A 21,519-nucleotide genomic window follows, 5' to 3' on the forward strand; every position below is an offset into this window, starting at 1 on the left:
TCACTTCTGATTTCGTCTCTTGAAGTTGATAATATGTGTTCTGTGCATGTACTTTAATAAAATTTGCCATCTTGATTCCTGTTCCAGAAGGGCTTCATACTGACAGGCAGTTTTCAGCAAGTGTCTTAGAGCACATGTTGTAATGAGAGGTCTCAACATCAGGTAACACTTGTTTAGCCAAATTTTTGGTTGTTGTTTCATAGGGTGGAAATAGATATCACCTTTGTGCCACCATAAAAAAAATATTTATAGCGGCTCAAAGGCCAAGTAAACAGATATCTGTACCCCTGACTGTACCACAAATGCTGCAAATTTGTGGCTGCACCAAAGGTGGTAATAGTTTCTGCCACTTTATTGCAATAGAGATCTGTGTGCTTCATGATGCAAGACTGCAGGCAGCCTGGAGCTAGCAGGCATTTCCAGGGCTTGAGGGGCCCTTATTCTGTGCACCCTGGGAATTCTTGTGAAGGATCAGGCCCCTCAAAGCCTAGGAGCACCTGCCTGACTTTCTCCTCTTATAGAGATGCAATCTCTGGGGCATGTCATTAAGCAGGAAGCCCTAGCATCTCCACTTACGGAGATGTGCCATAGGGTATCTTCAAGGCTTGTCTCTGTTTAAGTGGACAATGCGTTGCCTGTTGTTCCACAGGCTTGGACCCCTGCCTGATGCTGAGACAGCAAGTGACATACATTTTGCCCTATGAAGCCGATCAGCTATGGCAGAGCACATCCTGCTGCAGCTGATCTACTTCTTTTGGTGACTCCTGCTTATACCCACAGAGAGAGGAAGTTAGCCATACAACACTCAGTGAAGCAGTTTTTTCCCATCACTGTTTGCAGTGGTAAGATCATTCAATTTTCCAAAGAGTTTTTCTGCCATTGTACACCTTGTACAATGATGTGCCGTGTTCATGGGAATATGAGAGAAACAAGATCCTGCTTGACAGATCTTGCTTCTTGATTATTGTACATCTTGTTACCTTCAAAAAACAAGAATTATTTTATAACTGTCTCTTTTCATTCAAAATGTTAGTCTATAAGAGCTGAGCATAAATAATGGAACTTTCACATAATTGCAAGAAAAAAATGGTTTGATACATTCCATGAGTTTTTTTTCCTTTACTTGACTCATCATTTCTTTAAGAAGTATTCAAGACTCATCAAGCTGCCTTGCAGCTTTGTTCTCTAAAATCAGTCATGCCGTATGAGCAACCCTCAAACTGACATGGTATGATGCTTCTAGGACATTCGCATCAATGCCATCAAAAATGTTACTGCTTTCTTGACTGTCTTCCTTAGGGAAATGTGTACTTCAAAGAGCTGGACTTTGTGGTGGGCTTCATCGGAGTAGACAGAGTTTCATTGTGTGATTGGATAGTAGACAAATGATTCACTGAAGACCTAGTTTACTTTCCTTACCCCTTGTGGTCAATCCAATCAGTGGTTGGAATCATGTCATTTAACAGCTGTTTGTTACCTTCTCAAAAGCTGTTAATTAGTAGCTGGAGCATATTTGTGCCTGTGATGACTGTTCCTTTGAAACTGAAAAATTCAAAGTTGGTTTTGGCATACCACTTCCAAGCAGCTCATGTACCACAGATTGGGAATAATCTTTTGAAGGGAAAATCATGGAAGCCCTTTCTGTCAGTACATTTAGGTTGAGAGAGAATATTTGAGCAACCCTGCCTCAGCAGAGGTGAGGTAGGTGACCTGATGATAGGCATTTATTTCCAGACCAGGAATCCTCAACTTGTGGTTCAACATATTTGCCGATTACGCGATTCTGGTTCTTGCCTGCAGCAGACTGATTGTGTTTAAAGATGCTCAGATTTAAATGTCCTTATTTTTCTTCAGTACATGTAATTGTAGTGGTTGCAAAAGGGATGTTATATGTGCAAATGGGAGGGGAGGAAGTCTGAGCAATTGAAGTCTGAACAGTGGAAATTGTCATTAGTAATATGTTGAGGAATCTCTGCTCTAGGTCTGTGGATAAACTATCTAAAGCAGATGTGTTTAATGAGGAGGATACTGCTGTCCAGATGTCATGTTGGAAAACACCTAAGAGTTTTAGTGAAGAGCATATCTGTTACAAGCTTGCAGTATCCAAAATTAACCTAAAAAATGAGTGGACTAGACTGACAAGTCCTAATGATGGCTGGAGTTTTAGTAGGGCTGGTTCTTTCTCACTTCTGTAAATCTTATGTAAAATTTTTGGCTGTGAGCCAACTTGTATTTTGTCTTATATTTTATTTTATTTTTCACTCTTATGTTGTCTTTCTAGTTCGTGTTTCAATGGAGCCACTTGTGTGGACGGGATCAACTCCTTTACATGCCAGTGCCCAATTGGGTTCACAGGAACCTTTTGTCTTATGGAAATTAATGAATGTGATTCACATCCTTGCTTGAACAGAGGGACTTGTGTGGATAGCCTGGGGACCTATCATTGTGTTTGTCCCATGGGTTACACTGGAAAGAACTGTCAGGTAAGTAGCCCAGACCTAGATGTTCAGCAGTTATTTCAGCTGGTCCATTCTTACAAATGTTCAGATGAAAGTAACAAGTATAGCAAAAAAGTCAGGTTGAATGAATACCAGGTTTTAAACAATGCAGAGCCCCATATCCCTTGTTTCCATTGGGAGGTGGTTGACATGCTCATGCAGGTAAGGCCAACTGTATTCAGTGCTATTTTGTAACAAAGCAGCTGATGCCATTAAAATCCTTGTTATGGCAAGGACTTGTTAATGCTTTCCCTCCACTCTAAATTGCACACAGCTCAGCTATGTCTATCCTAGAAGTTAAACTCTTCAACCACAGTTTTGGAGAAGGAAGCCACATCTGAAATTAGCATGTGGTATGGTTTCTGAAGAAAATGAACAGCATCAAAAGCCTTCTGTGTATAGTTCTCTGCCCAGGATAATGGTAGCTTATTTACTTCACTTTCACTTCAGGCTTGCTTTACTCGAGGTCAAAATTTGTGAGTAAATAAGGTAGGCACCACTTGGATAGAGACATTAAATATAGTTAATAAAGCAGAATTAACTGCTCGCCCATTGCAACACTGACATGCGGTTTCGTGCACCCAGACAAACTCTACTTTTTTCCCCCACCTAGTCTGTTAATTGGAGTAATAGTTAATTGGAATACCAGTTTGTTCAATACCAACAGTCAAGGTGTCTCTTGTAGGAAAATAATTGAAATGATCAGTCAGTCCATTAAATTGAATAGGCCCATTATAGTCAATTAGGCTGGGGCATTGTGGTTTTACAACCTAGTGTTAATACAGTTTTATGCACTGTAAGTGGTGGTTTCCTACAGTAAAAGTGGAAGCTGCTGATCGGTATAGAAAATGACTGTGCAGTCATTACCAAATATTAGCGTGAATTTTTTACTCAAAATGTCTAAACTTTAAGGCAGTGGTAGGAAATGGTGTATTAAAACAAATTAATAAAAACTGAACTCTTGATATGTTTTGAATTTTACTTTAAGATGGGGTTCATGCTCATTTCAGGCTTGCAACTCAATTCTAAGTGGAGAATTTAGATCATTTCCGTATCAAATATGCCACTGAAAAAAAATGGCTTATCAAAGTGGAAGCAGGTCATTAATTTCAGGTTGCATATAGACATTTTGGATGCTATGGTCATTAAAACAGCCATGATAGTCTTTTGATTTGGGCAGTGCAAAAATAAGCCTAAGAAATTACTGCTTTCAGGCACTGTTTGATCTCTGGCATTTAAAGATAAGCTCTGAATACTACACAGGTCATCAGAGAACCTGTATCTCATAAGAATTTTTCAAGTCATGTTCATGTTAACCTGGCATTGCAAGACAACTAATAATTTTTGGACCAATTTATTCATCGTATACTTTTTGACACTTAACCTAGCACCTGGCTTCCGGATGCTGCCTGCCCTTTGGAGAAAACATAATGGAAGAATATTTTTTTTAAAGCAGCCTTATTTTAATGCAAGATATTTAATCAAATGTGAGAGATGGCCTAGTGATGACTACAAGCAGCCATACAGGAGAAGAATGTTTTCCTGCTCTTCCATGTTGTTGATTCTATAAATGGAAAGAGAACAGAGCGCTGGGTCTCAGACAAGAATACCATCTACCTAACAATATGGAGAATTATGTCACTGAAGACTTTTCTATTTGCAGAGAAAATGGACAACATAAGAATGTCAAAAGTTACAATCATCCTGAGCAGCTGAACTATGCATTTGCTGCGCATTGCTTAATCATCTTGAGAGAAGGAACATGAAAGACGATCATAAAATACTATGAAACTGAACAGTTTCTTGTTGGCATCATGTACCTTGGTTGCAAAAAAAATTAATCATCCAGTTCCCCAGTTCTGCTCAGCAGATCTGAGACAAATTCTGTGTTCCGAATGAGGAGTTTGATCATTGTGTATCATATACATTTTATATGAGCACTCTCTACTCTTCAAATTGATAAATGCAATTGAAGCTAATATTGGAAGGGTTTAACATTTTATAGGCTCCACTGCAATTTTAGTCTAGTAAGTTTGGTTTGATCTAATTTAACAAAGAGCTGGAATAAGGAGGACTAAATAAAATAAAATAAAAATGCAAGCAGGTGAGCCCTTTTGGAAACTGTGTATTAAATAGTCAGCAGTTTATTATAGATAAAATGGTAATACTATACTTTTAACCCCAACAAGAAACTGGCTAAAACCTGGAAAGCAGGAACAAGTTCAGAATTATATCCTCTCTGATGCACTTGAAAACACAGATTTCTCTCTTAAATCTATTTGAGAAAGAGATTGACAGTTCTCTTCTTAAAAGAAGAATTTTATCAACTGAAAGCAGGTACAACAGCTGAATCCAGAATTGTTATTCTTTTTAAAAGACCTACCCTAGCCAGTGCAGTCAGCTTGACATCAGTCAAGCATCTAAGCTTTCCTAGAAGGCTATATGCTCAAAAAGGGAAATAAGTGAGTAAGGATGACACATGTCATTCAGAGATGAGAGAATGGTCTGTTGAGCTGGTTGAGTGGGAACAGAATTGTCTGCAAGTAAAAAGCAACGACTGCAAACTCTTTATTTTCAACAATGGACACTTTAAGACACCAGTTAAACCCAGTGTATCTTGGTACCTTTATCAGAGTGTAAAATGTTTGGGGGATTTAAACTTGAACCCCAGAAAGGCAGAACATTTGGAAAATATGAACAATGGCATATCAGTTACATTTATGAATCTGTTGTTTTAGATACTTGTGGATCTGTGTAGCAAGTTTTCCTGTAAGAACAAAGGCACATGTGTCCAGCAGAATACTCACTTTCATTGCAACTGTCCCCCTGGTTGGAGTGGTGCCTACTGTGATGTGCCCAATGTCTCCTGCCAAGCGGCTGCTTCACAGAGGGGTAAGTGGTGTTCTTCTTTGTTATCAGAAAATGATAGCCCTCAAAGTGTTATCAATAGATTCTTACCCCCCCCCCCACACACACACACACTTCCTTCCTCCCAACTCCCAGGATTCAGGATAGAGGCTCTGCTTTTTTGGTCTAGCAATACCTGTTCATAGCTGAAACAGCAATGGTGATGGCTTCTCTTGTGAATTTTGGCTTCAGATGGCTGCTTACTTTGCTTAACCTTTTATTCTAGGGGTCCCTGTAGACCAGTTGTGTCAACACTCTGGCAATTGCCTTAACGTTGGAAACAGCCACCATTGCCAGTGCCGGACAGGCTACACTGGTAGCTATTGTGAAGAGCAGGTGGATGAATGTATCTCCAGTCCTTGTCAGAATGGCGCCACCTGCAGGGACTATCTTGGAGGATATAACTGTGAGGTAAAGGAGGATGCTATTTAAAGGAAACACAGATAATGCCTAATTTCACCAATTTAAAGTTTTTACTGTACAGTTCTTCATTTCCTTTCTGGTGCTTAGACTGTCACCTGTTTGTCATGGTAGTGACCGGGTACTTTGCAAAAATTATTTTGATTATTTATCAACCAAAACTGTGATATGTTCAAATTGTCTTGAGTAGGAGCACTGTCAAGGGAGAGAGTAGAAGCATGATATTTGATGAAATGTTCAGATTTGGTTTACTAGGAAGAATTTCAAGTACCAAATAAAGATACTGAATGCCAAGGGACCTACAGCTTGGGAAAATGCAGCATGCCCCAGAGAGAAAATTTAAACTTGGTTAATGTCAGGGATTTGGAGTCACTTTGAAAGACTATGTAAGGATAAGAATGAACAGTATTTGATTGGAGTTTATCAGGAGTTTAGTCACTGATATCCCATGTCTCTGGGGAGATGGATTTATTCACCTAATAGGTCTCTTCCACTTGTAACTTACAAGTATATGAAAATTAAATCAAAAAGTAAATTGAAACAATCTATACTTGTCCTGCGTAGGATGGGTGGAACACTTACCTCCCACAATAGGTCTTCCTTTGCTGTGCACTGACTCCTCTACCTGATATTCACAGCACCACAGGTTATTTTAGGCCACCAGTTTTATGGGCTTTGAGAACGGTAGAACATTCAGAACCACATTTTCTGAAGGGGCTGAATTTACAGAAGACTTGAATTTTGTTTGACCTGACTGTTTTTTTTTAATAGCAGCTGAGATGCATCAAGCCTTCCAACTTTGCCTTGTGATCTTCTGCAAGACATCTGTGGGAGGCAGATGGTTCACCCTTAGATATTTTGTGAGGAGTACAGTACTTACCTGGTTAAATTCTCTTACTGAAATCACTAAGGCTGCCCACATGCATATAGGAGCAGAATTTGGCCACTGAAGATTTTTGGCTTTTTGTCCTGTTTTAGGTTAGGGTGCATTAATCTCAGATACATGCTTATGTGTCCATGCTGGGTAAGATATATACGCTTGTTCCTTTTTTTTATGTCTGTAGTGTGCGCCAGGGTACCAGGGTGTCAACTGCGAGTATGAAGTGAATGAGTGTCAGTTCCAGCCCTGCCAAAATGGAGGAACCTGCATTGATCTCATCAATCACTTCAAATGCTCCTGTCCACCAGGAACTCGGGGTATGAAACTCAATAATGAAGTAAAAAGCTACAGGAATTTCACTTTCCTATAGAGTGGTTTCCATGCATGTAGTCCTGCAGGAATGAATTAATTTAATTTGAATAGGCCTCAAATAAAATGCTATGAGTCCCTGAGGGAAGCAAATGTCTCCCTGTTCTATTATTTTCTAGCCCAGTGGTTCTCAACCCTTTTAGACTCAAGACATCCCTCATTAGACCCCTCAGAAAATGTCAACTCTTAGTTTTCACTTGTTCTTTGACCACAAAAAAATAACAGAGGAATTCTTCTGTTGCACAGAACTCAGAAAGCCCACAGCAGGGCAGAATGTTTTTGACAAGAGCTCCTGCTTTTAAAATATTGGCAAAGCTGGCCCTCCAATTTTATTGGTAGCTTTGTATTTTGAATTTTGTATCTTAGAAACCTTTCAAGTTCAAAGTATTGCAGTAAAGTGGTGCACTGGTGGCTGCCTACAAACTCATCAGGGGAGATCAACAGCAAATAGGTAGAGCCCATTTCTCCCCAGCACCACCTGGGGTGACAAGGAACAATGGTAATAAGCTGATGGAGAATAGGTTTAAGTTAGAGATCAGAAGGCAATATTTTACAGTTAGGGTGGCCAAAATCTGGAACCAGCTTCCTAGGGAAGTGGTCCTCTCCCCTACCTTGGGCAAATTCAAGACGAGGTTGGATGATCACCTGTCTGGGGTCTTGTGAGCCCAGCATTCATTCCTGCCTGTGGCAGGGGGTCAGGCTAGATGATCTGTTCAGGTCCCTCCTGACTCTAGCTACTATGAAACTATGAGACTGTTTGAAATCTCCTGTTGGTGCTAATATTGTGGAGCACTCCATAGCATCCTTAAAAGGATTTCATGTTTCCATGACTGACAGTCACTGTTCTAACCAGTTGGATTTCTTTTTAGTGGGGATGCAACTAGCTTTGTAGGAAGCATGTTTAGTTGTGTAACTCCAGCATCCTTGACCCTGTGATTACTAAGATTTTAGCTTCTGTTTCTCTGTCAAAGAAATTATTTTGTGAGAATTATTTTGGTGAACCCAGGCTCTGCTAGTCCATTGGAGCAAATTTGATTTACTTCAGTTGTTCAGTGTTTGGTGATGATGATTATATAACCTCCCTTGACAGCTTGTTGCATATAACTTTTTTCTAAAATTTAGCCTTGATTTTCTTAGTATAAAGAACACTTGTGGTCCACTGTTTTGGTTAGGCAGCAAATTCTTCCTACCTCCATTGGTCATTTTCCAAGCTAAATGTGCCCAATTCATTCAGCCTTTGCTTGTAGAACTTTTCATCAGCAAAGCTAACCACACTTTATCATGCATCAGCAGGAGGTGATACTTCCCCTGTATGCAACATTGTCAGACAGCAGTTGGAGTACTGCATCCATTTTTGGGCGCCGTACTTCAAGAAGGATGTTGACAGACTCGAGAGGGTCCAGAGGAGGGCCACTCATATGGTTAGGGGCTTATAGGACGAGCCCTACGAGGAGGGACTGAGGGACCTGGACCTCTTCAGCCTCTGCAAAAGAAGGCTGAGAGGTGAACTTCTGGCCACCCACAAATTCATTAGGGGGACGCAGCAAGGGATCAGAGATACTTTGTTCACCAGTGCGCCTCTTGGGGTAACAAGGAACAATGGTCACAAACTGAGAGAGAGCAGATTTAGGCTAGATATCAGGAAAAACTTCTTCACGGTAAGGGTGGCCAAAATTTGGAATGGGCTTCCTAGGGAGGTGGTGCTCTGCCCTACCTTGGGGGTCTTTAAGAGAAGGCTTGATAGGCATCTGGCTGGGGTCATCTGACCCCAGCACTCTTTCCTGCCTAGACAGGGGGTCGGACTCAATGATCTGTTGAGGTCCCTTCTGACCCTAGCATCTGTGAATCTATGAACTCATTTCCTGACTCAGTCACAAACTTTTTACATTCCTCTGAAACTTCAGTTTTCTTTCTTGAAATATGATGTCCCCATTAAAGCATTGTTCTCCAGTTGAGGTCACATCGGTTCCAGGTGGAACTCATCAAAGGCTCATAATACCAAAGCGGTTTATACAAACGCATAAGCCATTTTCTATCTGCTTCCTCCTCATTAATTTATGTTAAATTCTGCTCTATGCCCCATGTAGATTATCACTTACTTATATGTGAACTATTTTGCCATTGAATTATTTTGCTGTGTTCAGCCCATTGCTTCAGAGAAAAAATCTTTTTGCATTTCATGGAAACAGAGGGACATCTCATTTCTCTCCTGTTCACCATCTGCCACTTTAACTGGAATATCAGCACACCTTTTCAATCTTCAATTTACTGGCTCATTCCTATCTGGATTTATTCATTTCTTCCTGCCTATGGAAGGACCTTCAAGCTGCCTGTATTACCATGGACAGGTGCTCTGAAATGAATGAGACTGTTCACAACCCTGAGAGCTGCTGCTGTTAGATGCATGTGCTGGTTGCACTCCTTGAGACTTTCCCTGCCGCCATGGCAGCTAGACTGACTTTTCTTTGAAGTCAGTCACTTTCCAGAATCTTAACTTTGATTTAGAGTTGCTGGTACATCATCTGTGTGGTTGCTAACTGTTTCTACGCCCAGCTTCTTGGGTACAGCTGATCTGAATTTTTTGCAGCGCTTTACCTTGTTGCTTCTTGTCTCTTCCTTGTGATCTTCCTGTTTTCTTGTCTTATTACTGTGAAGGCTTTGTATATAGACCTGTCTGAAAATTTTTCTTGGATCTACAGCTGAATATGGAAATTTTTGGAAATTTCTTAGAAAGTGCAAGGGTGGGGAGAGAATTCTCCTACCTCACGAAGCAAGGAAAACATCTTTTATTTATTTTTCCTCCCACCGACTGTTTCATGTCAGACACAAAACCAAATGCAAATCTGAGGCGCTGTCTACTCTACAACTTTTAACCATTTGTGGTGTTTAACAGATGCGGTATGCCAGCTCAAGCTATATATGGCTTTTTCATTCTGACCAGAGGCTAAGCTTGCAAACCATTGTTTACCTATTACTAAATCCAAATGGGGTTGAATAAACTTGACTTCTTTGTGTCAGCAGAATCTGAGGGTTGTATGTGGGTATAATTTACATGTCTGTAAGATGGAGGACAGGGGTGGTAATAAAAAAAAGAACAGTCAAGAGGATGCCAGTGGAAATGGGCCCTACTTGAACTTGCATCCTTAAAGAGTGCTGAGTGCAAGGACAAAGAGGATGGTACTGCAGAGGCAGCTGTTTTTGCCAGTGCATGTACATATCCATTTTGCAACCCTGTAAGCTATAAGTGTTAACATTTCCTGGGAAGACCAAAATGCTTCATAGAGAAATGGAAATATGGGACTGGGTTCTTTACCCCCACTACCATCCTAATGCAGTTCTCCAGTGTCCCTGTAGGAGCAGGAGGCAGCAGGCCTTTTTTGCTGAGAGGAAAGTGCTACATGGAGCATTTGTTTGGGGCACAAACTGAATGCTTCAGCAAACACTAGTGTTGCTTTTTCTCTGTGTTTAGTTTTCAAATACATATGTGCACTGATTTTGTGTAACGAATACTTATTATGATCCCTTTCCCCTAACCATATCTTTGTGCTCCTCTCTAATCCCCTCACAAAACCTCTCTCATCCATCCTGTACTCTCCATGACAGGGTCTTCCTCCAGGCTTTCATAGATCCTCAGGCTTTATAAACACTGATCCCTACTTTATCAGCAAATTTGGTAATTGCTTGGCATTTTTGCCTGCAGAACATTAACGTGAATTGTTACAGTCTCCTCTCTGGAAAATTTTAAGTAAAAAACGTAATGACAAGTTAAGGGTTGTGTTCACCCATGCAGTCTGACTTCTTCTTTATGCTGTTCTGATCACAGAAAACATCTGCAGATTTGTCTGAGATGCCATAGTTACTTTGCATTTCCCCAAAGAAGCTGTATAGTGGCTGCACAAGCAGTGAATCTATCCATAGGGTTAAATTTTAAAACTCATTAGCCCTCACATTGTAGCATTCCCTTTGAATATCTTGTTTAGTTTTCCTATAGGAAAATTTTCCTACAGGAAATTCTCAGGCATAGTTACATTTAAGTTAGATTGTGGTTAAGAATGCATATCAGAAACTTGAGTACAAAACATGTTTTTGTGTTAGTAACATTCCTGCAACATTTAGACCAGAATAATCACAATAATAAGCAAGTTGGCCAAGCCAAAAACTCAAGTTACTTTTGCTTGTTTTGACAGGCCTTCTTTGTGAGGAGAACATTGATGACTGCATGCCAGATTCAGGAGGGCCTCGCTGCCTTAATGGAGGACAGTGCATAGACCAAATTGGGGGCCACAGCTGTCTTTGTCCTTCAGGCTTCGGAGGCAAGCAGTGTGAGGGGGACATTAATGAATGCCTCTCCAACCCTTGTAGCCCTCGTGGTAGCCGAGACTGTGTTCAGCTGGTCAATAATTATACATGCATCTGCCGCAGTGCCTTTACTGGTAAGTACCAGGACACAGTCCCTCTGTTTCCTCCTGAATTAATCAAAACATGGTCTTTTCTTGGTTTTTCATTTTTTTGATGCTATTAAGCTATCTATTCTATTTCCCTGGCAATCCATGACTGGTCCTTATGCTGTCTTCTAGTGATTGCATAAAACCAGTTTTGTTTCAGAAACCTCAAGAAATGGGACTTCCACAGTCACCTTTGAAGATTATCCTTTACCTCAAGACACTTAGCTGCTAGAATTGTTTTTCTTGTATTCATCACTTTTCCATCTTAATTTCCTGTTACAAATTTTTCCCCATCATCGTCTGAATTCTCTGCCTTTGAGTTTACAGATGTTTGAAGGATGTATGATTTGTGTGTCGTTTTCTCCATGCCTTTCTCATTTTTATATAAACCATATGTGTTTAATTTCTCCCCAAGCCAGTCCCAGCGTACAGTATTTGTATTTGGGTCCTCCCCCTTCCCCTTCCATTTACTCTAGTTTTTCAATATCATCTTGGCAGTGGGTCCAGAATTGACCCTCTCGTAAACCATGGCACATGGGAGACAGTCAGGGTGATGGGATGAGATAGGAATATTTGCTGAAAGGGTTTTCTTTTGAAAAAGAAAGGCAATAGTTGGTGGTCCTTCTCCATGCAACTAAGTTTCTCCACTTTTCTTTCCCTCCTTTATGCGTCTGCAACAGGCCGTCACTGTGAAACTGTAATAGATGTGTGTCCTCAGAAGCCTTGTCAGAATGGAGGTACTTGTGCTGTTGCCAGTAATATGCCTGATGGATTCATCTGCCAGTGTCCTCCAGTAAGTGACCTGCCTTCAAATTGCATTGCTTAGTCCAGTTTTCTTGTACCACGACAGCTCTGAAAGCAGAGCAAAGAACAGCAGAGCTTCTATTACGTTTTGATTTCATAATTTTTTTCATTGATTCCCTTTGTAAGTGGAATATACCCCTTCTGCACTGCCTGGAAAGCCCTGTCCTTTTCCACCACTCTTGTGCCTCCCAGCTGAGGGAGTAAGTGCAGTCCCTTCACCAATCAGTCAGTGACTTTTGAATGCCATAGGCAGTTATATGGAACTTGGCATTGCTCATTACTACTACCAGCAAGTTCCTTGTTGAGAAAGCTTAACTACCTTTTCTGTTAAATATTTAATACTAGGCTTTTGGGTCCTCCTTGGGTCCATAGGCAGATCTAGAATTTTGAAAAAGGGTGCAGATGGCGAGGTGCAACATTGCATATAAAGCAGCACATTTTTTCCAGCTAAAAATAAACTAGAAGCTTTACTAATATACTTGGGACCTAGGGCTGTATTATGCAGTTTAAGATTGAAGCAAAAACAAAGGTAACTTCACTGGAATGAGTTAAAAATGATCTGCAGAGCTGTGCAATAGGAGCTTCATTACTAGGAGCAGCTAACAGACAGCAGCATGGCAGAAAGGCTAGCTTGACTGGTGGAACATCAAAACCATTATAAAGGAGAGGGTCATTAACACCTATGGAATGAAGAGTTTAGAAGAGATCAGATTGATTATAATGAGCCAAGAAGTCAAGTGACTCCCTCAGCACTGCCTGACTAGTAGCAACTGCTGTCACTGCCAGACAGTTGGTTTTAAGCTTTGGTAGACAGGAAATCAAAGGGGTGCAAGTGCACGAGTGCACTCCCCCTGGATCTGCCCCTACTCAAGTCCACTTGCTTTGCTCCAGACTATGCCAAGCCCTTTTGTTAAATAAAAACCAAACTAACATTTGTACCAGCTTTTCAAGGACAGGCGTGCACACAACTTCATCTACTGATCAAGCATGGGAGAATTAATTTTGCAAGGCATGAACATTTTGGAAAGTTATTAGAAAACCAGGGTTATAGTGGAAGGTAAATAAAACCTATCTTGGTTTATATGTGGTATATTTATCCAAGCCTGGAAAATGTGTCTCAGGAAGTTGCAAGACTTGGAAGTTTAACTATGGGAGATGCACTTCAAGGGTGAAAAGCACTATGAAAATGCAGTGTGAGATAGGAGAAAGCAGCTGCATGGAACAGAGATGTGTTCATTGGTGGATTTTTGTGCTTGGCTCACCTGGTCACTGAAGGTTCTTAGAGCATGTCTTTGTGGTTTAGATCTAGGGAAGCACCGCACATTCCTAGGAAGGGGGTACTGGCTTTGATGTGCGGGGTGGAGATGCGGTTATTCATTGATAAACTCATGTCTCTGCATAACAAAATTGAGAGCTTATCTCTTAAGAGTCTTACTCAATGTGATCTCCTGCCCCCCCTTTTTTTCTCTTTAGGGTTATTCTGGGTCTAAATGTGAATTCAGCAATACTTGTGGGCAAATGAGGTGCAAGAAAGGGGAACTGTGCATCCAGACATCCTCAGGGCCCCGTTGTTACTGTCCAGAGCTCTTGGTGGGTGAGGAGTGCTGGGCTACTGCAGGCTGTACCAGTGCACCCTGCCAGAATGGGGGAAGTTGCCATCCTAGGCCTCAGGCTCCTTATTATTACTGCCAGTGTCTCAGTTACACTGAAGGCAGCCAGTGTGAGCATTCAGTACACCCCAGCCGAGAACCTGAAGGGTGTCTGGGTCAACACTGCATGGAACGAGCAAAAGATGGCTACTGTGATGAAGACTGCAACACACACGCTTGCCAGTGGGATGGAGGGGACTGTTCGCTGATGATAGAAGATCCCTGGGCCAACTGTTCTTCGTCGCTGCGCTGCTGGGAGCATTTCAATGGCTTGTGCGATGAGGCCTGTAATACGCCTGAGTGCTTGTTTGACAACTTTGAGTGTCAGCAGAACCCTAAGACATGCAAGTAAGGCCCAATGCTGACAGCAGTGGTTTCTGTAACTAATCCATCTCTTGCTATTGCTTTTAACAACTTATATGCTTGGCCTGCACAGCCTCTGCTCCCTCAGCCTTACGAACATTGCATAATCACAGTGCTCTCGCTGCACCTCATACCTCAAAGGACTTTTCCTTCTTTCACCTGCTTTTCAGCTCTTTGGAAATAATATCTGGAAGATGCTGTGTGTTGGGGGCAAAATGACAGTTTGATCAATGACACCATGTGGTACCTTGCTTGCTGGATCCGATGGAGCAGTCCGTGGGTCTTGCTTCGCAAAGAAATGCTATGTATGTGAGCGCACCACAAACTAGGGCAGAGCAGGATTTAAATTTTTTGGTTTTTTTTCACGTGTTGGTCTCGTGTCTTCTGTTTCACCCACCAAAAGTACTGCATCTCTTTGGCTCAGGTGCAATGTCTGAGACCTAAAGGTGTGACTTATGTGCTGCCCTGTTTCCTGGCTGGCAGCATGTGGTACAGCTTTACCAACATAACCGGTCACGTGGTAGGGCTGGACATGCTGTGCTGTGTCTCCAGTATTTGGTGCAGCCCTCTTGACTGATCTAAATAATTCTCTCATTTTGCTCACACTACAATTGAATCAGGTGCTCTATGCTTCCCACTTATACCTTGCTCCAGATGTGAGGTCACATTGTAAATGGTACCTTCAAGGTGAATTTTCTCACCTAAAATGCCTGAGTCTAATCCATCATTTTGAGCTTCACCCACACTGGAATGGACTAGCTAGTGGTGGAAGGCTTTGCATCCTAGTTGACAAGACCCCAGGCTACAGCTATCAGTATGTTACTGTCTATAACCCTCTGCCCCTCTTCCAGGTATGGTAAATATTGCGAGGATCACTATGCAAATGGACTCTGTGACAAAGGATGTAACAATGAGGAGTGTGGTTGGGATGGTCTGGACTGTGCCGGTGACAAAGCTGAGAAACTGGCGGAAGGTACCCTTATAATTGTGGTGCTAATGCCCCCTGAACAGCTGCTTTCAGATGTCCATAGCTTCCTATGGACTCTAGGAACCCTTCTACACACCAACCTGAGAATAAAACGAGATTCCCAGGGAAAGCTGATGGTATACCCATACTATGGAGAGAAGTCAGCACTGCGGAGCCGGCGATCCGTGTTGGTCATTCGCAAGGCCAGAGAGCTTGAACAAGAGGCCATTGGGTAAGCAAATTTCTTTGCGTTTCTCTACTAAGACTGTGAAGTCTGCATTACAAGGTGTGTACAAAACATACAATATTTTAGGCCAGGAGATGTATTGACCTTCTGCCAGGGGGAAACCTAAAACTATCAAGGTTGTCTAATCCAGAGCAAGATGAAAGTATTAGCCTGGAAGACTCTCTATTTTTGTCTGGTGAAACTCTGATTAGCAGGACCTATTCTCTCTTCCTCTCTTACAGTACAAAGGTGTTCCTGGAAATTGACAATCGACAGTGCGCTGAAGAGTCGGACCAGTGCTTCAAAAATACAGAAGCTGCAGCAGCTCTTTTAGCAGCTCAGGCCATTAAGGGCATGGTGCCTTATCCTTTTGTGTCTGTTGAAAGTAAGTACCATTAAAGAAAAGGGGGAAAATTCTGGGGTGTGAAGGAAGCAAATGTTTTTTTTTTTTGTCAAATGGCAGATTTTGAGTCGCAGGACAGCCTTGTAACTGCTTCAGAGATCTTGGTGTTCAAATACAATTTCTGGGATCCTACAAAACCAGGGGTGGGCAATTATTTTGGGCAAAGGGCCGCTTACTGAGTTTTGGCAAGCCATTGAGGGCCGCATGACAGGCAGCCACAGGCAGATAAATATTAATCTTCTAAATTTTTTTAGGGGCCCCACGGGCTGGATAGAATGGCCTGGTGGGCTGCATCCGGCCCGTGGGCTGCATTTTGCCCACCCCTGCACAAAACCCTTATACACCTAGGACTAATTTACCGACAGTAAATTTACCCTTATACACCTAGGACTAATTTACCGACAGTAAATTACCGACACATGCAGTAGGGGCATGTGTGTGTTGTGATGCACTTGCCTAAGGGTTTTTTATTTTACATTCTATGTGATATGTTTTAAAAGAAAAGAAATAATCTGTCACACACAAGCCGGTGATCAGTTGGTAAAAACATGCAAGGGATTATCACATGATCTGACCCTCTTGCCTTCCTACTAGAATAGAAATTGTTCAAATGCAGTGTAACCTCATTATAGTGAACCTCTGAGAAAAGGGGACTGAGAAAAGAGTTCATAAAAGGGGTTGTTCACTGTAATAGGACTATTTAGTTTGCTGCATTGTTTTCATTCAAAAAAAAAAAAAAGGAAAACAAAACAGTCCCTTCTGTTGAGTGCAGAGGATTCTTATAAATAGGGTTAGTTGTTATGAGGTTGTGCTATGGTTCAGTCCCTCTACAAATTCAAAGATTTGCCTTTATGTGTACGTAACTACACATGCTCAATCTTTAGTGATGCTCAATCTTTTCTGCCTGGAGGGCTGGATGGGCAGTGCCTGGTCCATCCATGAGCCGAATTCAGCTGGTGTTCCTGATCCAGCGCCCAGGTGGGCACAGCAGTCACCAGTTGACTGTGTGGAGTGGGGTAGGGGGCAGGCCAGCCCCAACACAGCCCTGGAGGGGAAAGGAGTTTGACTTGGCCCTGTGGAGAGGAATGGGATGTGGCCTGGCTTTGCTGGTGGGGAGGGCGGAGTGGCATCACCAGATCACAGCCAGCCCTGCAGGGAGGGAAGGGCTTGTGGCCTGGGAGGAATGGGTGTGGCCAACCCCCAATTCTGCCCCATGGGAGAAGGAGGCGTGGCTCAGCCCCAGCAGGAGGGAATGGGGCACGGCCACGCCCCAACCACGTCCTGCTGAGGGAAGGGGGTGTGGTTCAGTTCTGGGGAGAGAGGGGCATAGCAATGTCCCAACCCAGCTCCATGGGGGAAGGGAGCATGGCCAGGCACTAACCCTGCCCTGTGGGGTGGGACTGGGGTGTGGCTTGGGGCCAATTCAGAAGTGGGGAGAGGTATGGCCTGGCCCTGTGGGTTAGGGGCTGTGGCCCAGCCTGACTGGCTGCACTGGGCTTGGAGTTTGGGAATTTGGCAAAGGGAGGGTAGCCATTTTAATGGCCACTGCTCCAAGGCTGACAAATTTCCTTACCCATGGGGAGTCCCCATGGGCCAGATATGATGGCTCTGCAGGCCTTGTGTAGCCCACAAGCTGGGGATTGAGCACCCCTGATACACAGTAAAGCCATGACTTTAAACTGTGATCTTACAGCCGTATTTCAGGAACAAGTATCTTGAGGGAGCTGAAGTACTGAGCAAAGAGCAGCATTTTCAATTTAGCAGAAGCTCCTTTTGGCAAAGAACCAGATCTGTGTAAAAGCAAGTGGATGCTTTATTGAAGATGCAGTTCCTGAAATTGTGGTCCCAGTTTCTCACTTACAAGAAAGGCCATGTGTACAAGCTATGCAAGTTCTTCTGAAAAAAAAAATAAATGAAGTCCTACTACAGTCATAAAATGCAAATTCTAAGACACAGGATAGAGGAAGATGATACAGCAAAGGTGTTGTGTACGTTAATTGTCGTACCAGCTCATCAGAATTTTCTCCGCACAGCCATAGTCTGAGCTTTCCAAAGCCTGATGAGTCTCTTATTCTAAACACATTGGGCACATCCAGATGAGCATGCATGTGCCTGTTGCAGCATCTCAAATCAGTTTGAGACACCGCAAGAGGCATGTTAAGAACTAAAAAATGTTCCCTGCACTGCCTATTTGCAGCCTGGGCTCTAAATTTGATACTTGAACCCATATCCTGGTGCTGGGACAGAGCTGCTGCCAGGAGGGAACTAGTGGAGGCAGGCAGGGGCTGTGAGTCAGGAATGAAGGGCAGGGGCAGGGCACTGGCATATCAGTGCTACTCAGTGCTCCACATCCTGGTCAGCAAAGGGGGCAGGGGCAGCTCTGATTTTTCTACATTAAAAAAACAAAAAGCAAACGCCAAAGTGTACAGATATTTAAAATTTTCATTATGATGATAGAGGCACTGCTAGGCTTCCAAATTGCTTTAAAATTGTAAATATATCAATAAAACATTGCCCAACTGATCTCTCTCTCTATATAGTGGCATTTCATTTTAATCACAAAAGAACACAAAAGACCATGGATTTTCGGTATTTTAATGAGAGAATTTGAGTTTTTTTATCAGAGTGTAACAGGGCCACCTCAAGGCCGGTCACAATGTCAGCCTTATCACCTGTCTAGAGCACTCTGCCCTGCCTTGCCTGCCACGTCTTGTAATAATTCCTGAGGTAGCAATGTGGGAGGCTGCCCATTTTATGCCCCGATACCTAGGGCATTATGCACAGCTCCGAACCTACCCTTATACCATGTCCAGTTCCTCACAGATGGCATCCTAAATTGCTATCCACTATTACTCCCCCCGCTCCACTGCTGAGCCACACTCAGTGTTTGTCCCAGCTTGGCCTTGGGTGTTCTCAGATGTGCCTGGGCTTCCTGCCCCCTCACTGGGGCTGTTAACACATGCCCCCTTCACTAGGGCTTCAACACATGCCCCCTTCACTAGGGCCTCAACTCTGGCTACTCTGGTCAGCCCATGTGCAGTCCTTCAGGCCCCCTAAGGCTCTATGCTACACAGCTGCGGACCACTATTCTGCCCCCTCACTGAGTCTGTGGGGCCTTACGGCTCTAAGGTCTCAGGCATCCATAGACGTGCCTGGACCCCACTCTCTGCCTACAGCCCACTTGGGACTCGGGCATCTGCCGACATACCTGGACCCCACCATACCCCACCATACCATCCGTCCCCAGCAGGATGTAGTTTTAGTCATTCCCTAGGACCTGGAACCTCCTTCATCCTCATAGTTTCTGCTCTTGACCTCCAGGTGTTCTGAGAGCAGCAGGTCTAGCCATGCGATGTTCTCCCTCTGGCTTCTTGCAGCAACTGCAGGCTCTACTGCTCAGAGCCTGCTCTTGTATTCTGTAGCAGATAGGCCCTCTGTCCAATCAGGCAGCCTCTTGCTGGCCATGTGACTCTCCTGATTTTGCAGTGCAGTCACCTGCAGGCTGTTCTGCTGCCTGCTGAGGCCCTTAAAGTGGCAGGCACCAAAGGTGCCCTGCCACACAGAGAATTTGCAGTTTTTAAACAGGGAACACCAGGATCTCTGCTAGTGAGACAAGTGGTGAGACCCAGGCAGTGGAGCCTGTTCAGAGCCAGCACCAGGGACCCAGCTGGAGGGCAGACAAGGTGGCTGACCTGGCCATTTGGGGCCAGGAGAACCTGCTTTGACAGTTCAAAGCGGGCCACTACAACGAGCACATCTTCCAGGCAGTAGCTGCCCAGATGGCAGGGCAGGGGCACCAGAAAATATGACAGCAGTGCCGTATGAAGGCCAGCTGTGCAGATACGGCCCAGTGGTAGCTAGTCCAGAGGTGCAGGAGGCTCTGCTACAGTGCCCATATTACAGCCCAGGTGGCCATGCAGTCCCAATCCAGATCAGGCAGGCGCATGGCCTTGTGGCTGCATACTGTCATAGGTGGCAGTAGGTCATAGCCGGGCAGCAGCGTCCATTGTCAGACTGCTGCAGTGGGTAGAGGGTGTAGGGGTCACTTTAGGTTAGGGCTGCTTCAGCAGTCCAGCTGGCACAGGGGCTAGTCTCCCCAGATACTAAGTGGATGGGCTCCAAAAGCTCCTGAGAGCAAGTAGCCATCAGCTGCTTGCCAGGGCAGCTTTTTATATTGCTGGGGTCAGCACAGGTGCTGGCCCTAGCCTCTAGCTCCCCCTGGCTGCAGCTGCGGGAGGAGCTGTGCAGGGTCAGTTTGCCCCAAGAGGCACAACTTGCCCCATACCAAAGTGCATGTTCAGGCATGTGTGCTAAAGCAAAAATCCCCAGCACAAATTTGTGCCACTCTTATTTGAGCTGCTGCAAGGTCACGTGCCTTCATGTGTGGCTGTGCATATTGTGATTCAAAGCATTAAATAACAATAAGAATAAAAAAGAATAAAGGAAGATCAGAGGCTCTCATCTGAGGGGTGGGGAGAAAAGAAGCCATTTTTCTTGATGTTTCACTTGGAATTTTTAGGTGAACGTGTATCACGAGGGAAGACCCAGATGCTTTACCTGCTTGCTGTGGTAGCTTTGATCGGCCTTATAATCCTACTTTTGGGTGTGATGATGGCAAAGCGAAAACGGAAGCATGGCTCCCTCTGGCTCCCTGAGGGCTTTATTTTGCACAGAGACTCCAGTAACCACAAACGCAGAGAACCAGTTGGGGAAGACGCAGTTGGATTGAAGTAAGGGTCTCTTCAGGTCACTGAGCACCTTTGTGCTAATACATTCTAGGTTGCTGGAACACAAAAGTAAAAAAATAACTAACATGGTGTATAAATCCCTTATCAGAGGCACTTAAAACTCTGTGGGAAAATCACTACTTATGCCAACATTTCACATGCCTTTCTCTGAATTTACCTTTGTGCCCTTGGACAGAAGGTCTTGTACTTGGTAATCAGTCATGGATGCTAGATCTATTAATAGCTGTTGAACAGAATGGTTGGAGATATTTCCTCTGGTATCTCTTAATCAATAATGATGGATGCCAAAGAGGTTAATGAATAGGGGATAGATCACTCTAGAGATATCCAGTTTAGTGCTTTCCTTCTAAAGCATCCACCCTTGCCACTGCTGGAGACAGGATACTAGGGTAGATGGACTATTGGTTTGACCCTGTAGGGCACTTATAAACTATAAGAACATAAGATGTTAATAGTAGAAGCTCCGTCTCCTGTATAAATTTAAAATGAGACTGAGCATAGCACAAAAAAAACCCAATTCTACATAACCATTGGCAATGCCCTGCAAACAGGGAGATTTTTTGAAGCTTTTTATTTGTAGGAATAATGTTATTTAGGGAAAAAAATAACATGTCCATTCATTTTCTTGATTTTATTTTTTTTACCCCTCACCCCCAGCATAGCCAGATTAAGAGCTCTAACTGTACTTGAAGTAAATTAAAATAGTGGTCCATATTTATCAAGAATAAAACTGCAGAAAAGTCAGAAGCCAATAATATGGTGTGTGTACTGTGGTTTGTCAATTAAATGTTTTGAGCCAACAGTGTGCTCTTGTTGGAAAAAAGGCCAGCATCATATTGG

General features: G+C 43.3%; 1 protein-coding gene across 2 annotated transcripts in view; it reads left to right on the plus strand.

Moving 5' to 3' along the window:
• Positions 1-21,519, plus strand: part of NOTCH2 (notch receptor 2) — a 131,096-nt gene that overhangs the window by 87,297 nt on the left and 22,280 nt on the right. For both annotated transcript variants that reach the window (XM_019486533.2, XM_006259955.4), the window contains 10 exons: positions 2,282-2,483; positions 5,237-5,390; positions 5,632-5,816; positions 6,890-7,022; positions 11,262-11,507; positions 12,200-12,312; positions 13,797-14,320; positions 15,187-15,534; positions 15,771-15,913; positions 20,451-20,661. In XM_019486533.2, the coding sequence (XP_019342078.1) occupies positions 2,282-2,483; positions 5,237-5,390; positions 5,632-5,816; positions 6,890-7,022; positions 11,262-11,507; positions 12,200-12,312; positions 13,797-14,320; positions 15,187-15,534; positions 15,771-15,913; positions 20,451-20,661 (2,259 nt within the window). The remainder of the gene's footprint in view (positions 1-2,281; positions 2,484-5,236; positions 5,391-5,631; positions 5,817-6,889; positions 7,023-11,261; positions 11,508-12,199; positions 12,313-13,796; positions 14,321-15,186; positions 15,535-15,770; positions 15,914-20,450; positions 20,662-21,519) is intronic.

Source organism: Alligator mississippiensis, chromosome 5, assembly GCF_030867095.1.
Source record: "Alligator mississippiensis isolate rAllMis1 chromosome 5, rAllMis1, whole genome shotgun sequence".
Taxonomy (NCBI): Eukaryota; Metazoa; Chordata; order Crocodylia; family Alligatoridae; genus Alligator; species Alligator mississippiensis.